Raw genomic sequence first — 20601 nt, 5'->3', positions numbered from 1 at the left:
TCTCCTAGTCCCTGGCAACCACTAACTTCCCTCCCTGTGGATCTATGCTGGACAATCCATATGAATGCACTCATGCAACATGGGGTCTGGATCTGGCTTCGTTCACTCAGCACAACGTTTTCAAGGGTTCATCCGTGTTGTAGCTTGGATCAGGAGTTCCTTCCTTTGGAATGTGCACTTCTAACAAGCTTCCCAAGTAGTTGTGATGAGTGGGGTTCAGGAGGAAGAGAACAACTTCTGATTACAAAGCTACAGGGCCTCAATCCTTCCTTCAGGTATGCCTATCTCAGAGGCGCCAGGTAACACTGGGTGCTTGCCTCCTCTAGAGACTGAAGACATCAGGCAGGGTCGCCTGGTACTCAGTAGGGAGAAGTGTGTCTGTGGACAGTGGCCTGGCAGCTGAGAAGTGGGCAAATTAACTGCAGGAGAGACTCACACAAGGGGATTTAGTCTCAACTCAAAGACTTTAATGTACATTATGCTCTTGGAAAAACATCTCCAAGGAAACAAGTGGAACCAAAAGTCTTAACTAGCATGGATTCTCATTCAGAAACCTGGTGTCAGCCGCACCTTGGAAAAGAATGGCACAGGGACTCCTGTCGTAGTACAGTGGTTTGCGGTCAGGGTGGCAGGACCTGTGTGTGACAGGCACACCCTCAGGACTCCGAGGGAATGGGAGCATCATTACTCCTGTGGCTGACAGCTCCACAGCAGGACTGGGAAGATCGAGGTTGGCCAGGTCATCTCCAGAGCCCTGAATAAAGGCACAGAACTTCAACGGGGCCAAAGAAGCCTCTCCAGAGCAAGAACCTCTCTCTTTGTTGTTGAATCTCCAGGTCATTGGAGAGAGTCATGGTGGCTCTGGTGAGGAATGGGGCCATATGGAAGGGTTGCCAAGTCTCACCTCTGGGTCTGAGGCCTCAGAATGGAACAGATGGGAGAGACGTGGCATTAGGAAGGCCCTTGAGGTCAGAAGCCACAGCAGTCTTGGACAACTACCCACTGGGACCTCTGGACAGAAGGAAGGGACTTATTTGGAGAAAGCCAAAGCTGCCCACTTGTCAGACTCAACCCAATTGTCTTCTGGGTCCCCTCTCCCCAGTCTGGAGCTCCTGAGTGGTCCCATGCCCATGTCTTCTGTGATGTGTTCCCATTCAATGACAGGCAGAAATTCTAGCTCATCTCCCTAGCACCCTGTTTAACTTTTAAATCACCAACTGATAGCTCAGACACTGTGCAGTCCAGGGTTTCTTGTTTTCTAACCATCCTATGGAATAAACAATCAGTTTTCTTAGGCTACTGGCTCACATTCTTCTCCTTCAGAAGGAAGCAGGGTGCTGCTGAGGCAGGTCTCTCCCAAGAGCTTCTGAAAGAGCCCGTATGGAATCTGGTCAGGTTAGCCTTCCCATGACGGGAACCCATGAATGTGCCTTCAGGATGCATATGGCCTGTTGGGCACTGAAGAAACTTATTTATTGGTGAAAGAGGGAATTCTGGCTCCATCTTTGCAGAACCTGGTGGGGCCGCTACCCCCGCAGGTCCCAGAAGGAAGGGGTGAATGGAGAGGCCAGCACGGCAGCCGTGGGGGAAGGGACCTCCCCTGGCCGACAGTATTCCCAGTTAGCCAGTCTCTACTCCCTCAGGGAGCTCCACCACCACTGGGGCGCAGTCCTCTGGCTCTGCCTCAAAGTCCCACCGAAACTTCTTGGTCAGGTGAGCTTGGAACTTTTCAGCTTTCTGCCTCAGGGTGGCATCCACGGCAACGCTGCAGGCGGAGGAAAAGAAAACCTACAGAGAACAGAGGATAAGTCACTCCTGAGAACACAGAGGGGGCCGAGAAAGCTGTGGAAATTTCCTCATGGTGTTCAGCTCTCTGGGGCGGGTGGATCAGCTGCTGCTGGCACAGGCCCAGGACACCTGCTGTGCTCCCCCCAAACCAAGAAAGAAGGTCCAAACCCAGCTGAGAAGCTGGGGCAGGACTAGAATGGAAAATTACTATCTTGGGCAGAGATGCCCCATTGACAGTAAGGCCAGGGGGGCCATCACCCTGGCCCAGTCCCCTGGGGAGCTCTCCTGGACACCTGGGCTATAACTACACCAGCTGGTACCAAGAAAAGCTTGGAGGGCTTATAAGCCCCTGCAGCCCATAAAGTCCCAGGCCCTAGGCCAACGAGGCTGAACTGCTGCTCTAATCTTCATGGGCCACAGGCTGCCAGTCAGAGGTTTCTAGTCCCCTTGAAAGTTGTCTTTGATGTTCTTCTTTTAAAATTGTGCTTACAGGGGCGCCTGGGTGGCGCAGTAGGTTAAACATCCAACTCTTGATTTTGGCTCAGGTCATGATCTCAGGGTTGTGAGACAGAGCCCCACGTCGGGCTTCATGCTGGACGCGGAGCCTGCTTAGGATTCTCTCTCCCTCTCCTTCTGCACACCTCCCCCCCCCCCCCCCATTCGTGCACATGTTCTCTCTCTCTTAAAAAAAAAATAAAGTTGTGGTAACATGTACATAATACAAAACCTACCATTTTAACCAGTTTTTACATTATCATTTTAAAAATTAAATACACATAACATTTACCATTTTGACTATTTTTAAGTGTACAATTCAGTGGCATTAAGTACATTCACATGGCTATGCAACTGTCAACCATCATCCATCTTCAGAATTTATTCATCCTTCCCAACTGATACTCTTTACCCACACTAACTTCCCATTTCTCCCTCCCACCAACCCCTGGAGGCCACCCTTCAGCAATGAACAAGGGTTCCATTTCTCTACATCATTGGCAAGATCTGTTTTTTGTTATTTATTTATTATTATTATTTTTTAATAATAGCCATCCTGATGGGTGTGAAGTGGTATCTCACTGTGGTTTTGATCTGCATTTCCCTGATGATTAGTGATGCTGAACACCTTTTCATGTAGATGTACTGGCCATTTCTATGTCTTCTTTGGAGAAATGTCTATTTAAGTCCTTCGCCCATTTTTAGTCAGGTTTTTTTTGTTGTTGAGTTATTGTAGTTCTCTAGATATTCTGGATATTAATCCTTTGTTTTGATGTTCTTTTTAATTCAGTTTCATCTGATATAAACATTGAGCAGGGGGCAGAGCAGTAATTTTCTCTACATCTGACACTCCATGCTGGATTTTCCTGGATCCCAATCACTTCTAAGAGTAACAGCAAACTCGTTACTCCTTCTCATACTATTTTACTGTTTTCAAGTTCAAAGAAGTTTCGGAGTATCCCAACAGATCCTCACCATGCTCTGGGAAGACGCACCAGAATACCTATTTTATGGAAATGGAGGCTAAGAGGAGTTAAGTGACTGGATGAAAACTAACAGGAAAGGAAGGAGTAGTTTTCCCCAGACCACCCCACAGAAGCAGGAGCGTCAGGGTGGGGGAAGCTCTTTGTTCCACATCTGTCTCCTGCTGTAGCCGGCCTGCAGATCACCATGGAAGGAGTTTGGGCTCCGGGGGCCTTGACCTGACCAAGTTAACAGGGGTACTCCACGGCTGCTTCTCCACTGCCTGGTGGCAGGAGGGAAGCTCATTTCAGTGGTCTTTGTTTGGAGTCATTTTGTCAGAGTGGTAGCAGGGACAGAAGTGACTGGGGGCTGTGGATGTGCAGAAGCATAAGTGGGGGGTTACAGAATTTGGTTTCATTAACTTGGGAATCGACTAAATACAGGAGCAGGCAGCACAGCCACAACGAAACAGCCCACCGATAACTAGTTAGAGGGGCTGTGTGAGCACGGTGGCAGAGGGCGGCAGGGAAGCCGGCCGCCTGTCTGCAGGCAGCTAACGGGGCTTGCCCTGGAGTGCCGACTGCGGAGCCCAGCGGAGCTCTGGGGAGGGGCCCTGCACGGGAAGCAGAGAAGCCTTGTTTCAAACAGCGTTAGTTCCAGAGGCCCTGCATACCCCTGGGTCTGTCCCAAGGTCCTGGGGAGCCTGCTGGCTGAAGCTGCAAAAGCCTCTTCCTGCTCCCCTCCTTCCACAGTAAACTGGACCCCTCCCTACACAGCCCCACCTCTCCAGCCACGCTGAGCAGCTGCCAAACACGCTCTACTGCTTCTCCTGTGCCCCTACCCACATGTGCTCTGTCCTCGGCATAGAACACCCTTCCATCCCTGCTTTCACCTTCGTCACCTACTGATTTCTACTAGTGACTCAGGTTCAGCAGAGACCTCACCTCCTTTAGGATGTCTTCCCAGACCAAGAATGGCACAGGTGCTCCTTTATGCTCCTCCAGCGCCCAGGGTTACGGCGAACGTAGCTTCAATCTCAGTTAGGTAACAGTCCATTTACTGTTGAGCTCTCCCAAGAGACAAGGAGCAACTCCAAAGCAGTGACTCTTTCTCCTACTGCATACTCACTCCTGGCACAGGGTCTGACATAAAGGACCCATGAGGTGTTTTAATGAGCAAAAGAATGAGAAGACCATAGACTCTATGAAAATCCATTTTTGGTTCACTTTTGCACAAGTCCTTGGCACCAAATAATTGCTCAATAATTATGTGATGGTGCTGGACAAAATAAAGGACTCGTCCTGGGGAGGAGGTGGCCCCTGAATGTCACCAGCTCACAAGCCACCTCCTTGTGACAGGTCTCTTACAAAAGCCCAACCTGAAATGAACTGCTCCAGCCTCTGTTCCCCTAGCACTGGGCCTGAACCTTTCTATGGCATTTCTCACACTGTGCTCACAGTATCTGTGCTCCTTAAGAATACAGAATGAGTCCTTTTTATCAACGTGTCACACACAGCATATCGCCCAGGGCCTGGCATAGAGTGAGGGCCCAAAGGAAGCTCACTGAACAGATATGAATGAGATGCAGGGACTGCCCTGCATTTGGCAATGGCCAGCAGTGACAGGTCCAAACAGGCTGGGCTCAGACTCATCACTCATCCTTCCCACCCATCTCTCAAACGATTCCTGGGAGTAAAATCAACCAGAGGCAGGTATAATAGAAAACCTTCTGTCTGAAAAATAAGGCTTCTAATTTAAAAAGTGCTTTGTCCTTTTTAAAGAACTTGTCAATTTAATCTTTACTACAAGCCTGTGTACTATAAACCTGGGAGGTAAGAGGACAGGAAATTACTATTCCCACTGTACAGATGAGAATGGTGATAAACGCCGAGCAAGTAATAAATGTTAAGCGAGATCCAGTCCAAGTAGGGAAATCTCAATCCTTCGTCCCTACCAAGGCCTTCTTTTTGTCTCGACACAGACTTAATACATTCATCATATTTTCAGCACTGCCCTGTGGGGAGCCAGGGGACTTGGAGACCAGGTGCTTCTGGAACTGTCCCCTCTGCAGGCCTCCAGGACCCAGGGCACAGCCCAGGTTGACTTTTTTTAAAAAGCAACTTTATTGAGGTATAATTTACATACAACTAGATTCACCCATTTTAAGTGTTCAATTTGTTTTGACAAATGTGTACACCCATGCAACCATTATATGACATAATCAAGATATTAATTTTTTTCTTTTGGTATTTAGTTTTATGAGTCTGAAGCCCACATACCATCACAATCAGGATACTGAACAGTCTTGTCACTCCGAAAAACTCCCCTGTGCTGCCCCTTAGTGGTCAAACCCTCCCCTTACCCAAGCCCCTGGCATCCAGTGATCTATTTTTGTCCCAATCGTTTACAAACTTGATATTTTAAAAACCCATAATTCAGAAAAGGAGATATACAGACATTACCTAGTTTTCAAACAATAATTTACTTTGATTCTCTTGTTTTTAATTTTATGGCTTCTTCAGAAAACTTGGTAATGATCTATTTATTTTACTTGTTAAGGTGAAGTCGAGTAAACGCTTCTTAACATCACTGAGAAATGAATCATCTTAATATCGGAAGATTAATCCTGGATCTTTTAAAAATACTTTTGAAAGAGGACAACAACATTTCACAAACAACTGCATTTCTCTAAAACTAAAAGCACACCCCTTGGGTATTTTTCTTTAAATATAGAAAAAGGTATTAATATTTTTATCATTAAGTCTGTATATTCTAAAACTGTAAATTACTTTAGCCAGAAACGTAAAAGCCTTCTTTTAAACCCAAATTAAATAAATTGAGTTCAGTCAGGTCACCTTGAGAAATTCAAAATATCAAGGTAGGTAGCTGAGTCACTACCTTATCCTATTTTTTGGACAGACAAAAAAGATGAAATTTCCTAATTTTTTCAATTCCCAAATGATTATTCAACTTAGAATGAAACTAGCCAGAGGTAGAACATTCTATTTCTACTTGCAGAAGAAGAAAATGGTGTTAAATAAAACTATCATTTCACAATGATTACCAGGAGAGTAAAAAGCAACAGGAACCATGTCTTCTGAGGTCGGTTTAAAGAATTTAGGATATTTCATCTGGGAAAAATAAATGGGAGCCCACCACAGACTTCAGAATCAAAACTCAGCCTTGCCATCCACTAGCTCCGGTGATCTTGGGAAAAATCATGTGACCTCTATGATCCTGTTTCCTCATTGTGAAGTGAGATTAAATACTTAGCTCTGAGCACTGTGGTGAGGGCTAAATGAAATAATGCACACAATAAGTGTGCAAAAGTGATAGCTGATGGCAGAAGGTGTGCAAGTAGATAGGTGAAATTGATCATGACAGGTGTTCTGGTAAAAATACTACAGACATCACTCAGAGCCAGTGTCTTCCATCAAGAGTTAAAGATGAACACTGGCATTTAGAATATTGGCAAGAAATGAAGCTGGAAAGCATAGATGGCCTATTGTGACTTAAAGTATTTAAAAAAACAGGGTATGGGCGCCTGGGTGGCTCAGTCGTTAAGCGTCTGCCTTCGGCTCAGGTCATGATCTCAGGGTCCTGGGATCGAGCCCCACATCGGGCTCCCTGCTCTGCAGGAAGCCTGCTTCTCCCTCTCCCCTCCCCCTGCTTGTGTCTCTCTCTGTCAAATAAATAAATAAAATCTTTAAAAAAATAAAATAAAATAAAATAAAATAAAAAAACAGGTTATGTGACTATATGCCTAAATGCTATGCAATCAGCAATGAGAATCCTTATTTTGTACATAACTCATTTTCTAACATACTATTAAATTCAGATTATCCTTTCATTGGTTTTAAACAAATTATGGTGATTCAAGTTGCTTTTAATAAAAGAAAAAACTGTATCTATTTTTGTAAAACAAATAATTTTTATTCAAGCTAAATCCATGGGATTTATAAAAACCAGTGGCATCTATTCAAAAGGGCCTCTAATGGCAGAGACCATTATGTGGCTAATTTTATACCAGCTAATGTGGCAGCCTTTAAGTGCTTACACATACAAACACCAGTCCCTCTCCATGGGTAGTAGCCATTTAAGCTCCTAAGTAAGAAAGCCAGTTCCACTTACTTGACTACCTGGGGGGCAGAGCAGGCGGCTGGCTGAAGAAAGCTTTTATGGGCTGATTCATTCACTCACACACATCCTGAGTGAGTGCCTCCGTGTGGGGGGCTAGATTCTCACTGCCAAGATGGTACCAATGGTAACTCTCCATTAAAAAAAAAAAAAAAAAGATCTTGTAATATCCTTTCTACATTGTGCCTGTTGAAATCTGTCATCCTTCCAGCACATGGCTAAACGCCTCCCTTCACAGTCACTCCTGATCCGCTCTCTCCTCCTCAAATTGCAACCCTAGCCTGAATTAACCAATTCCTTTTTAGTGCTTATAATGCCCTTTGATCAGACTGCACCATTTACACCTGTCATATTAGGGGCATCTATTTACACTACCACAGGAATTATGTGCTCTAGCCATCTAAAAATACCCAATAACACAATGTGAGAGAAGTGCTAGGCCTCGACTAGGTGTTGAAAACAACCAGATGAACAACAAACCAGGCTTTGGGTAAAAGTTCACGGCTTAGTGGGGAAGTCAGGCAGACAATGTACACATTTCAGCAAGCACAGCCTGTGTAATATAATAGTGACAAGTCCAAAGTAGGCTAATAGTATGGAAAGGAGAGGGATCAGGAATGGCTTCACAGAGAGGGATGCCTTGAGGGCATCTTGTAGGATGAACAAGTTCACACCAGGCAGAATGAAAATCATGTTCAGTTAAGAAGGCATGAAACGGGCATAAAGTTTCAGTTGTGCCAAATGAAAAAGTTCTAGAGATCTGCTGTGCTTATAGTTACCAATACTATACATGTTATGTGTTTTTTTACCATGATAAAAAAATGGGGGGGAGGTGCCTGGCTGGCTCAGTCAGTTAAGCTTCCAACTCTTGCTTTCAGCTCATTTCATGGTCTTGGGGTTGTGGGATCGAGCCCTGCATAGGGCTCCATGCTCAGCGTGGAGTCAGCTTGAGATTCTCTCTCTCTCTGCCCCTCCCCCTGCTTGTGCTCTCTCTCTCTCTCTAAAATAAATAAATAAAAATATTAAAACAAAGAAAAAAGAAAAAAGGCCTGAAACAGCATGGCATTTCCTTGAACTTGTAAGGAGACCACTATTGCTGAAGTTGACAGGGGAAAACAAGGAGAGGAAGGAGAAGCTGGAGAACAGATCAGGAGCCAGATCAGAATGGGCCTTGTGATCTATGTTTGGGCTTTTAACTTTCTAGGCAATTAGGAGGTGCAGAGAAATAGTATCAGATCTGCACTTCAGAGTAACTCAGGTGGCAGCATGGGAGATAGGTGCACTGACAGGGGTAGGCATGGAAGCTGACAAACTGATGCAATCTAGATGAGACCAAAAGGGTCTCAGGGCCCATGTCAGGTAAATGGTACTGGGGCAGGACCACCTTCTAAACAACGCTGTCTGGAGTGACTTGATCAATTCATTTGTTTACTTTCCTACCAAAATATAAGCTGCAAGTCAGGGACTCTGTCTTGTTCACAGCTATATTTCTAGGCATTGAATATAGCAGATGCTCAGCAAATACCTGCTAAATCAATAAATAAATCTCTTGAGGGCAGGAACCCTAATATACGGATCCCTCAATACTTTCAGGAAAATATCATATATAAAGATAGGATGCTCAAAAATATGTGTTCATATATTTTTTTAAAGGCACACGTCCTGGATTTTTCCAAATAATGACATCAAATTTTCTTGGTATAAAGTCCAGGCAGAATTCTTCCAACCATCAGCTCTGCACACCCCACCTGGGCATCTAGCAATCCAGCCGGGCCCTCTCTGTTTCATAAATCATTGTTGGCAATGTAGCGTCAGCAATCAGAGCTCAGCTGTCTGTCAGCTCTGCTGACAATGGTCAGGACAGCCAACGACACAGTGTGGCCCTCCTAGGTTTGTGTGACAGCATTAACGCACATCACAAGGGTAGCACATCGTTCCCATGGGTCATTGCCAGATGTAAGTCAGCAAGCTGATGCCCCCTCTCACCCCTCATCAGTTACTAGCTCATGTAACCCAGGAACTTGTTGGGGGTAGAGTGGTATTTCCCCTTCAGAGGAGAGATAAAGGGACTTAATTTCTCTCTGTTATGTCAAGAACCAATAAAAGAGCAGTTTTATAACTCTTTTCTTTTGTTTAAGTGGAACACACCAGGCTCAAGCCATCAGCTTGACCAACTTTCCCCATGGTCTGCACAAGGCCCCCAACTGCCAGGGTTTTAAGTCAGCTGCCCGCTTACAGGGATTCTTCCAATAGTATGTTGTTTGTAGAAAAGTATCCCATGCCTCTGAGAAATAAGCCCCTCACGGTGTCTCCACTGATGTCAACCAAGAATCCTTACTGGGGGAATCTACACTATATTCAGGACACAGGAGCATAATCACAAGACTCAGGCCTGGGTTCAAATCCTGACTCTGCCACTTACCAGCTGTGTGACCTTACATAAGTGACTTAACCTTTCTGAGTCTCAATGTTCTCATTTGTAAATAGGAAATAATCCTCCCTGCCTTGAAGGGCTCCAGAGAGATTAAATGAGGGAACCCAAGTAGCATGATAAACATGATGCCTGCTACTCAACAGGCATTTACTGTATGTTTGTTCCTTTTCTCACCCTGGGTGGGAGTGGTAGATTAGTGAGTAGCCACCTTCAAAGGAGTGGGCCTCATAGTGGTCTCACACACACACACGGAGAAAAAAGCAGCTCATGGAACAAAAAGTATGGAAACTGGCAGATTGCAGCTTCTGCCTCTTCCACACTTGAGAAAGTTAAAAATGTGAGTGACAGAGGCTGTCCCAAGAACATAAAGGAAGCTAATCTATTTGCAAAGGGAGGAAATAGCACAGGATGAAGATTGTAAGTTGTTTGAAGCTTCTTCCCTAATTACCACTCATAATGAAGATTTAATTGCCAAGTTAAAAGCAAATTTCACTTTTTCTGTCAGAGAATCTCTGCAGAAACTGGCACGTTTTGTTTGAACAGGAAATCAAAGTTACTTTAATGCTTAAATGAGATCTAAGGAGCTGCAGATGTTTCCCTGGAAATAACAAGCTTCAAAACTCTGTCCTACTGGGTTATACCAACTTATGGCTACAGGGAGAAAGAAAAAGTGTTTTGAGCTGAATAACTCATAGAGGTGGAGGTTATTCAAACGCCAAGTACCCCACTGCGTGGCACTCTCGGGCAAGGCAGGGGGAGGGTGGTATAGAGAGAGGGTCTCTGGCATCACGGAACTTATAACTGAATGCAAGAGAGAACCAGGAAACAGCCCGAGGTTAGGAAACTGCAACAAAAAAGTAACCCTCCCGAAGGGGCTTTCACACATCCTCGCCTTAATTCTGACCCACGTGGGTGTCAGCCAAAAGATGGCTCACCTGTAAGGTGCTGGTGAGGAAGTTGTTCTGGGAGACAATGTCCACAAAGAAGTCGGCCGGGATCTCGCCGAGCTGGTGGTAGAGGATGGAGATGAGGTTGACGTAGAGGGTGTGGTGCCTCACCATGGCTTCTTCTGAGCGGCACAGGAGATTCAGGAGCCGCTTCCAGTGCTCAAAGGCCTCGTACACGTTCCCCAGGAGGAAGCATACAAAGGCAAACTGGAGTTCACCTGAGAGGCGCAGAGAGGAGAATGATCCTGAGAGATTGGAGTGCCAGCTGATGCTACGAGGCCACCAATTCTACTGGACCTCAGCAATGGGCGGTGGCCTCCTGCAGAGCACTCCTGCTAGGTGGGGTTTTGCACTGAGTACATGCTCAGTTCAAGTTTGCTGAACTGCTCTAAACTCAAGCTACAAAAAACCAAACTGTGGTTTTATAAAATCAGACTGTAAGAGAAGAGATCTACCTAGTATTTGCCTGGCACTTAGAAAGTTTACAAAATGTGTCCATGGGTATTATGCCAGGTGGATCCCAAACTTGGCTGCCTATCAGAATTACTAGGAGAGCTTGTTGAAGATAAAGCTGCCCAAGCCTCCCCCATGGAGAGCCCGGTTGAGGACAGATGATGGAGCCTCAGTATCTTTAGCTCTAAAAAGCTTCCCGGGTAATTCTGATGCAAACGGTCTGCTCCAGAGCCAGGGAAATGCTGCATTACACCATGTAATCCCCAGCCCAACTCCACAAGGTATTCAGGGAAGGTGGTATCTGTCTCATTTTACAGATGAGGTCAAGGGACTTACGCAAGGTCACACATCGAATGCTTGGCAATGGGAACAATGTGAAGATAAAACAAAATTCCTATTGGGTGAGAACAGTTCCAGAGCTTCCCAGAAGAGGAAAATTTGTGAGTACTTGTTCCAGGCTTAGCCTGCTAGCCCAAATCACTTGCATTTGTTTAACCACAGGGCTCTGTGATTTAACCTCTATGAACAGCTTGGTGGCTAATAGCATGAGCTCTGGAACCAAACTACCTGAGTTCAAATCTCGGCTCCGCCCTTCAGAGATGTGTGACCTTGGGCAAGTTACTCAATCTGTTTATACCTCATTTTCCTTATTTGAGGGCGGTGGGGAAGATTAAATAAATCAATATAGTTCACATAAAGCATTTAAAATAATGCCTGGCACAAAGGAGTGCTCAAGAAATATTAGCTATTATTATTCCCACATTTCCACCAGATGCCTGTCTGAAACAAAGAGACGCCATGATCCAGAAGCCACTGTCCCTGGGCAAGCAACTGGGTCTCTGGTTGCCAAGATATACTGCTATTGATCAGAGACATTCTCTCTGGCTTCAAATTTAATGAGGGCTTCTGTGGTGTCATACCTATACATGGGCCATAAAAAGAACAGATGCACTCAACACCAAGTACCTCTTTAAATGCATGGTGTTTGATCTCTGTCACCCCCAGAGATATGAAAAACTAGTTCTCTATTCCTAGGCTTGTGGAACTAAGTTTGTCTAGCTGCCTGGTCCAGATATATTGGATGTTGAACTGACATTTTCAAGATATTGTCAAATTTTCTTTCTATGATAGAGGTTAATGATTTGCTTCTACAGTTGGCTTTACCTGGTTGGTTTGTGAAAACAGGAGCTTATTCTCTGAAATTAGGGCATTTACTTAAATTCATGCATTTCTGACCTAGTCTGAAATTAAGTTATGAGATCAGAAATAATTTCAAAGAGCTGTCAGGAAGATACAAAGTTATCCCTGCAACAGACCTTTCAGAAGATTACTTTGAAGAACTAAAACGTTTAAGAGGTAGAAAACAGGATTTCTGTTCATTTTTAAGCCAGAATTTCTTAAGTGTTACTTATTAAATGATAATACTGTGTAATGCATTAAGATGCACCCATTAAAATGTGTCCTTTTATCAGAGAGCCAATGATATGAAGGGCCCTATGTTCAAATTTCTCACTGATCTTCCAACAGAAAAATATGCAAATACCTGGACAATTTGTAAAAGAAAAAATACAAATAGCTGTTAAAGATGTGACGAATGTTTGCTGTCACTAGAATCAAAGAAATATAAATTGAAACGACATCACTCTCCAACCATCCCGTTGGAAGAGGCCTTTGCTAACTCGCCATTTCAGAGGTGATGGGCAACAGCCTCACGCCAGCTGGCAACACACACGGCTTTGATCCAGCAATTCAACCCTAAATGTATGTGTAAGTACACACGAGGATGTTCATTAGATGACACAACAGGGAAAACAGGGACATCTTAAAGGTCCATCAACAGAGGGCTGGTTCAATAACTATGGCACATAGGCAGCCGCTATCGAGGAGGGCCTGTTTCAGTGACACAGAAAAACGTTTACGCTAAAGCAGATTACAAAATAATATACTGTAATCTTGTTTTTGTAAAAAATCATTTATACGCACAAACACATATAATTGAGGAAGAAAAAAAAAGACTAAAGGGAAATACATAGAAATACACAGAGAAGAGACTGCAATGAAATGCTGCACATGGAGACATAAACATGCAAAAGACGAAAAGTAAATACACCCAAGTGTACAAAATGGTTATTTCTAGGTGGTGGGAACTGGGAGGGAATTTTTGTTTGTTTTGCTTCTATGATGACCATATATTATTTTTGCAATAAGGGAGAAAAATAACAAAAACAATAATAATTTTTAAAAAATCACTATCCTGGTCTAAGCCAGTGGAGACCAACACTTTTGAGAGAATCAGGAGAAAACTGAGGAGGCAGATGGGAGGCTGGGAACCAGGAGCCGCTCTGGTCTCACTTCATCCACATAGTTGGCCAAATCCTTTCCCTCTGTGAACCTCAATCTATAAAATGAGGGGCTGGGCCACTTCAGTGCTTCCCAAACAGCACTGGCTGCAGCAGGCTCACCTACGGTGCTTGTTTATGATACAAACACATAGACAGATCCTGCTGGGGCCCTACTCCAGCTCTCCTGAATCAGTCTCCAGGGGGACTGGGCAAGCCTGCTTCCTAGCCAAGTACAGGAACCACTGGACTAGATAACCCGAGAGGTACCCCCTACTATACACCCATCCCTTGGCCCACTCCCCAAGAATCCTGTTTCTCCTCACCAAGCACATCCTGGGGGCTGCTGGGGAACTGCCTGCTGAGCACCGTCTCCAGGGCATAGCTCAGGTCCATGCTGTGCCTGGTTATCTCTGCTGGCGTGGCCCCTGCCGGGAACATCTGTGTGGGCAGCTCTGAGAAGCGGATCTCTGTCCCGGCTCTGGGCTTCATCTCTGGCAGCCGGGCCAGGCCCTCCTGGTAGCTTTTGCACTCAGTACCACAGCGAGGTAGATTCTGCTCCACGCGGTCCTTGGTGTGCTTCATGGAGAGCACGGGAAGCACCTCTGAGAAGGCGCAGATCTGCCGGCTCTCGGGCTGCAGCCTCTCCATTGTGGCCTCGCTGATAAAGTTGGTGAGTGAAATCCACTTCTTGAGTGTGGCATATGGGTAAGGGCCCAGGAACTGGTCCAGCTCCTGGAGGTTGGCCCTCATGGCCTCCACCTCAGCCTCTGGGGCTGGGGACAGGTCTACTTCTTCTTGGACGGCATTCCAGCGCAGGACTATCAGGCCTCGCTGCTGCAGGCTAAGGAAGAAGCCCATACGAGGCCCCACCTCCCTGGGATTGGCCTTGTCCACAGAGCTGTAGTGGAGGAAGTGGATGCCTGGTGGGATCATCTTCACACCCCGGAACTTGGGGCCCACCTCCCAGGAGTTGTAGTCAATGCCAAACTCTGTCCCCTTGGGCATATTCAGGATGACCACAGTGGCCCCTTCAAAGAAGAGGCGCTTGGCAAGCTCAGGATCCATCTGCATGGCAGCCATGGGATCAGTGCTAGGTGACCAAAAAGAGAATCCCTCTTGTCTTCCAGAACAACTGAAAAAGAAAGAAATCAGAGTTAACTGGAACTTGGGGAAAGATGCTTCATTTGCTGAGGATTCTGCATGTGCCAGATTGAATCAGACCCTTGACATAATTATCTCCCTTAATCCTCGCCACAACCCTGCATCAATTTTACTGATGAGGAAAGTAAGACTCAGGAAGAAGAGGATTTTGTGTTTTGGTTTATTGAGAAAGAACACTCACTGCATAGCCAGAAAGACATTGAGGAGAAGTGACGTGCTCAGGGTCATGCAAGGTCACACAAATTAGAACCTGGGTACCCTGTCCTCCAGGCCAGTGTTCTTCTCACTGTCCACTCAGGATCTGCTCCCAGATCTCTCTCTCACAACAGGATGAAGGTGGGGAAAGCCTGGGTGGTCTATTCGAAACTACAACTGTGCCTAAACTGCCTCACACTATAACTCTTCCTAAACCCTATTGCTGAAGAGTCCCAAGGAGCTGAGAAGGATGATTAAATCCAGCATATACCCAGTTTCCCATAAGCCTCAAGGAAGGCCCAGACATGGACAGAAGGTGGAAAGTGGGTGCTCGGCATCTAAAATTCACAAAATGTGTCGGAAGCAGAAAGCTTTTCAACCACAAACCTCCTCCTCTCCTTTTACACATAAAAACCCCTGAAGTCCAGGGAGTGAAACAACTTCCCATAGGGCCTACAGTCAGTGGCAACTCTGGATCCCTTCCCCAGAATGGATTCAGGTGGCATGGCTGGCCTAGGATCAGTATTTAGAAGAGAAAGAGCAAGAACACTTATTTTACCCACCTCTGAACTATCCATGGGGACATACTGGCACAACGTGTAGGCAGGCAGACACTGCCTGGGTGGTATTTATAGGAATGGTTCCAACATGAACTAATTTAATCCAAACTATTATCTAACCTTCTAGTCCCAAGATGCTTACCTATTCAATTTAACAAATAATCACTGAGCGCCCGCACCGTGCCAGATCTTTGCCTGAAACAATGATCTGTGAAACATCCACAGAGTAGGACAGTCACCACTACCTCTAGGCACTTCCAACCCAGCCGGATGCACGAACAAGACCCCCAAATTTCACAAACTGAAGAACCAGCTGCCTGTTTAATTCTTCTTACTCTTTTTTATGTTAAGCAAACAGAACAAAATAAAACAGTGAGGAAAGGAAGGCCAACCTGGTTCCAAAAATGTTAGGGGCAATGTTTTATCATCTTAACCCCAAACCACGACAAATGACTCACCCTATATCAGCATTTTTTTTTTTCCTAACTGCAAGTCAAAACTCATTAATGGGTTAAGAAATCAATTTAGAGTCTCAACCAGCATTAATTTTTTTTTTTAATGGAAGGAGAATTAAAAAAAAAAAACCCAGCGTGCATCATGAGTAATAAAGATAATAACTGTCTTCTGAAGTTTTATGTGTTTGTATGGATTCTTGGTCATGAGGTAAAATGTATTAGTTATTGTAGGTCACAGTCAAAAAAGCCTGAAAGCCACTGCTCTAAATAATTTGCATCATCATCATCTTATTCCCAACCCTGAATTCAGAAGGTACTTAATAAATACTTGCTAAATGAAGAGCTATTGCATTTAGAATAATTGTTCATCAACTAGCCATTTTCCCTTGTGGTTGTGCTCCTCCTTGATAATGACATTCCTTTATTCTAATTACACCAGCTGTAATTCTCTTCCCTGTATCTTCAGCAGCTGGTACATGGCCTGACACGGAGAAAATGCCCTGGGATGCACAAAGTCACATCCAGCTGCTTCTCTCCATCACCTCCTTACTCCAAGTTACCCTTTCTCCATCCCAAGAGCCAGAGTGAACTTTTCAAAATGCCAATCTAAGCCACACTTAATGCCATGTTGAGTGGCTTCTCTTATGGCTCCGGGAAAACCAGAATTTTTACCATGACCTATAAGACCTACAAGGCCTGGGCTTCCTGGCCCCTCCCAACTCCTGATTGTTTCATACCATGCACCCCCGCATCCCCCCCGCCCCCCCCCCCCCCCCGATTTCTGTTCCAGCCACATTGGCCTCTTACAGACCCTCAAGCAGGAGGCTCCCTGGGTAAAAAAAAACTCTTCCTCAAATCATTTTTTCTGATCTCAGCTCAATATTCACTTCCTCACTAAAGCTTGCTTGACCCGGGGTTAGGTCAGGTATCCCGTGGGACCCTCACTCCCCCGGCACCCTGTACCTTCCCATTTCATTGATCAGGCTACAATTTTGCGTTTATGTTTAGTAGAGGGCTGTCACCTCCGTGAGACTTGAGTGTTTTTGTTCCTCCAGCACACACTAGATGCTCGATAAGCACTTATTTAATAAAAACATGATATCCATTTTGTAGATGAGAAACAAAGGGTCGGTTTGGGCAAATTACCTTACCCGAAATTACAGAGTCGGACAGAACCAAATCGGGCGCCGCCAAGGTCTCCGGCACCCAAGTTCTCAAGTTAGGGAAATAGCGAAGTTACCCCAGGTGCCCCAAGAAGTACTGGCGACCGGGGCTCTGGTGACGGTTTATCGGGGAGAAAGGCCTGCAGAGCCACCAGGGTCCCAGCACCGGCCCACAGGGCGGGACGCGGGTCCCGGCGAGGCGCCCCACTTCAGGGCACTCCGCGATCCCGAGCCGGGAAAAGGGTGGCCGGGCCACAGAGACAACGAAAGCAGAAAAGTTCCAACAGGCCAGGCGGCCGCACTCACCAGCTGCGGACTCTCCCCGCTCTCAAGCACCGCCGAAACGCACCGGAAGTTCTCGCGCTTTGGCTCGGGACGGGAGCGCCGGCGAAAGCGGCCCGGCAGAGCTCTTGGTCTCGGGAGGAACGGTCCGCGCCTGCAGGTTCCGCCCCATCAAATGTTGCCTTTTGCTAGTTTAAGTTACACGTCTTAGCTCCTGAACCATGGATAACAACTTTCACCAAATTATGTATATCCTGCTCCAGAAACACATCCACCAGCCCTGGCCCTTTGGTCTCAATCAGTCACGGTCGCTGAAGCTGGGGTCAAGAGCATGGCTGCCTAGTAGCCACATCAGATGATCAGTCATGGTCCCAGTCAGCCAGTTTCCACCTGAGTATCACCACCCGGTCGCAGCTTCCAACCACAATCAGTCCTAGAGGAGATTGTCAGAAATCCAGCCCGCAGGGCGGAGAAGAACCAGTCTCAGCCCCAGTAGCCACCACACGGATCCCTGTGGCCATAATCATCCCTTGTCCTCAGGCGTGCAGGCTACAAGCTGCCACGAGGGAGGGAATTTGCCTGTCTGGTTCTCTGTTGTTTCCTTGGAACCCAGCAGGAAGGCTGGGCACAAGGGCTCTAGACACAAGGGCTCAGCTGGGTGTGTGTATTTATCACAAGTTTAATTAATGACTGCATTAATAAACGGCTTCTCTTTGGGGGTCTTGCTCTGTGCTGCATGGTTCTGTCAGTCAGGGTTCAACCAAAGAAGCAGAATCAATAGGAGACATATATTAAGAGGTTTATTGCAAAGAAATGGCTTATATGATTGTGAGGACTGGCTAGGTAAGTCCAAAATCCACAGGGCAGGCCATTCATATATAACTTCTAAGCCTTACACTAACCCTAGTAAGTAGATATTAATATTCCCAGCTTACAGAAGAGAAAACCGAGGCTCAGAGAGGTTACGCAGCTGGAGAGTGGCAGAGTTAGGATGCAAACCAAGGCCTGACTGGCTATTCTTGTCCCTCTGCTGCTGCTTCTTAGCTTGTCTGTCACCCTTCCTCAGTGACAGCTGGACACACCAATTTGTCTCAGTCAAAACTCATCTCTTAGTGGGTTGCAGACTAGACGAGGCCCTGCAGTCATGGCTAATCACAATAAGCTGCTGCTGGATTAACCAGAGATGGCCTCCATCAGTCACAGTCACGCATGTCACACTCAGCCCGTCATGTCGGTTCCATTTCCTGCCTGAAGAAGCTCAGCTCCCTCCCTGACCCTCCTTATTCCCAGGGCTGGGTGCTGAGCTCCGTGGCCTGGTCTCAGAGCTCCCTGTACCAGCTGGGCTCACCATCTTCTCAGAGACTCCAGCACTAAATTATGGGCTTGGAAGCTACAGATGGGGGCCCTGGAATGCCACCTTATGGGTCACATGTCCATCCAGATCAGGTTTTCAACTCTGGCACTACCGACAAATCAGACCAGATTTGTTGTGGGAGCTGTCCTGTGATTATAGGATGTTTAGCAGCATCCCTGGACTCTACCTACTAAATGCCAGTAGTACCCCTCAGTTGTAACAACCAAAAATGTCTTCCGACATTGCTAAATGTTCCCTGGAGGAGGGCAAAATCACTCCCCTCCCCTCCGTTTGAGAACCACTGATCTAGATTAATCAACCCCAGGTTATTCCCAAGCAACACAGAGGCTGACCCTGTATTTCTGGGAGATAAAGATACAGATCCAGAGTGTGTGGGGACCCAATATTTGCAAACCGTGTCCTATTCCAGAACTCCATGGGTGACAGATAACTAAAAGAAACGTACAGGAAAAAATTCAGGGAAGGATTCACAAAGCTCCTGAAAGCAATTGCCTCTGACAATGGACAGGAGTCTGGAGAGGGTTGAAGAATTGCTTTCCACTGCACAGCATTTTGTGTCATTTAGTGAATTACCTTTAGAAAGAAAAAAATAGTATTTGGTATTCAAAATTACTAGGAAATGCTCAGAATTTAAGTTTAGAATAGTATTTAGAATGGTATGTACCTGATAACTTAAGCTCTGAAGAGATATACATACCTGGAAAAAGAGTGGAAGAAAATGCACCCAATTATTTGCAGTGGTTCTCACTTGTGAGATTTGGGGCAATAAAGAAAGGTGAGTCACTTAGTAGAATAGCAAGGAAAGTGTGGTACATGCAACTCAGGGAGCCCAAGGAGTAAGTTTTACATGGATTATGGGTTTTTAATTTTATATCTTTGCATTTATTTTTATGAAGACCTCCTTTCCTTGGCAAGCGACACTAGTTTTATGGAAGTAATATCGTTTCATATATATATAATATATGTATATATTATATATATATATATACACACATATATATAATTTACAGAGTTCGTTTGAATAACTAAGTCACTAATGGGACAGGTGGCACATACAGGGATATGGCAATGTATGTGGTGGTGGGCCAAAGTTGAAGCTGGGGGTTGCTCTATACATGGATACTAGGCTCCCATGGAGAGGGTTGTAGGAAGAGACCCCAGTGTAAGTGTTCTTCTTTTAGAAAGAGGAGGGATCATGCTGTTCCTCCATACATCAAGCCCCTCTGTATCCTGGGGCCCACATCTTACTGTTCCTTCTGCCTAGAATATTCTTGCCCAAGTCCCTCACCTTATTGGCTCTTTCTCTTCATTCAGCTCCTCCTCAGGGAGGCCGTAACTGGCCACCTTATTGAAGTGGTCTCCTTCAGCAACCATTACCTGCCTCTGTGCATTTGCTTCCTGGTGCTGATCACTCTGGAATTGCCTCTGGCTGCTTGCCTGTTGTATTATGTGTCCTGTGCTCTAGCAGCCCGACAGGTCCTGGAGGGCAGGTATGTCTTACCTGCTGCGCCTGCGCAGTCTAACCCAAGTCACGGACCACACTGCAAGCCGCAAGTACGTGTCGAATGGAAGTGTTCAAGGATGGGATTTCTTCCACCCCCGTTTTCGCCCTTCCCACAATGCCAACTTGTACTGGTAGCTAAGGTCAGAGAGAGAGAGAGAGAGCAGAGATGCCAAGGCAGTTTGTGGTTCAGCATCAAACACATTTATTTCACTTTTATTGAGTATACAAGAACAGAGAGCACACGCATACAGCACAGAGCACTGAGGTGGGGGAGCGTGGGGACGAGAGGGGAGGGAGGGGTGTGAGTAAAAAGGAACAGGACAGCATCGCAGTTGGTTGGTAAGTGC

The 20601-nt window shown here is 45.9% G+C and overlaps 1 protein-coding gene across 2 annotated transcripts; it reads right to left on the bottom strand.

Annotated features, from left to right (window-relative positions):
- Positions 1-445: 445 nt before the first annotated feature.
- AAR2 (AAR2 splicing factor) lies at positions 446-17473 on the bottom strand. Of its 2 annotated transcripts, none has more exons than XM_036064623.2 (4): positions 17400-17473; positions 13883-14691; positions 10753-10982; positions 446-1788 (listed from the first exon to the last, which is right to left on the bottom strand). In XM_036064623.2, the coding sequence occupies exons 2-4, from the start codon at positions 14637-14639 to the stop codon at positions 1621-1623; spliced, it is 1155 nt and encodes a 384-aa protein (XP_035920516.1). In that variant the 5' UTR covers positions 14640-14691; positions 17400-17473; the 3' UTR covers positions 446-1620. The 2 variants fall into 2 exon arrangements, with proteins under 2 accessions (XP_035920516.1, XP_077913279.1); XM_078057153.1 differs by lacking the exon at positions 17400-17473 and adding an exon at positions 17082-17281.
- Positions 17474-20601: the final 3128 nt, after the last annotated feature.

This window comes from Halichoerus grypus, chromosome 10 (genome assembly GCF_964656455.1).
Source record: "Halichoerus grypus chromosome 10, mHalGry1.hap1.1, whole genome shotgun sequence".
Classification (NCBI taxonomy): domain Eukaryota; kingdom Metazoa; phylum Chordata; class Mammalia; order Carnivora; family Phocidae; genus Halichoerus; species Halichoerus grypus.
Note: the sequence above shows the minus strand (reverse complement) of the source record. Positions and strands in the feature narration are given on the sequence as shown.

Excerpts from the sequence above, each read along its gene's own strand:
- AAR2 (XM_036064623.2), bottom strand. The coding sequence starts at position 14,639 with ATGGCTGCCATGCAGATGGATCCTGAGCTTGCCAAGCGCCTCTTCTTT. Across the intron at positions 10,983-13,882 it reads CAGCCCCCAGGATGTGCTTG|GTGAACTCCAGTTTGCCTTT; the intron begins GTGAGGAGAAAC and ends TGCGCCTCTCAG. Across the intron at positions 1,789-10,752 it reads TCCTCACCAGCACCTTACAG|GTTTTCTTTTCCTCCGCCTG; the intron begins GTGAGCCATCTT and ends TGTTCTCTGTAG.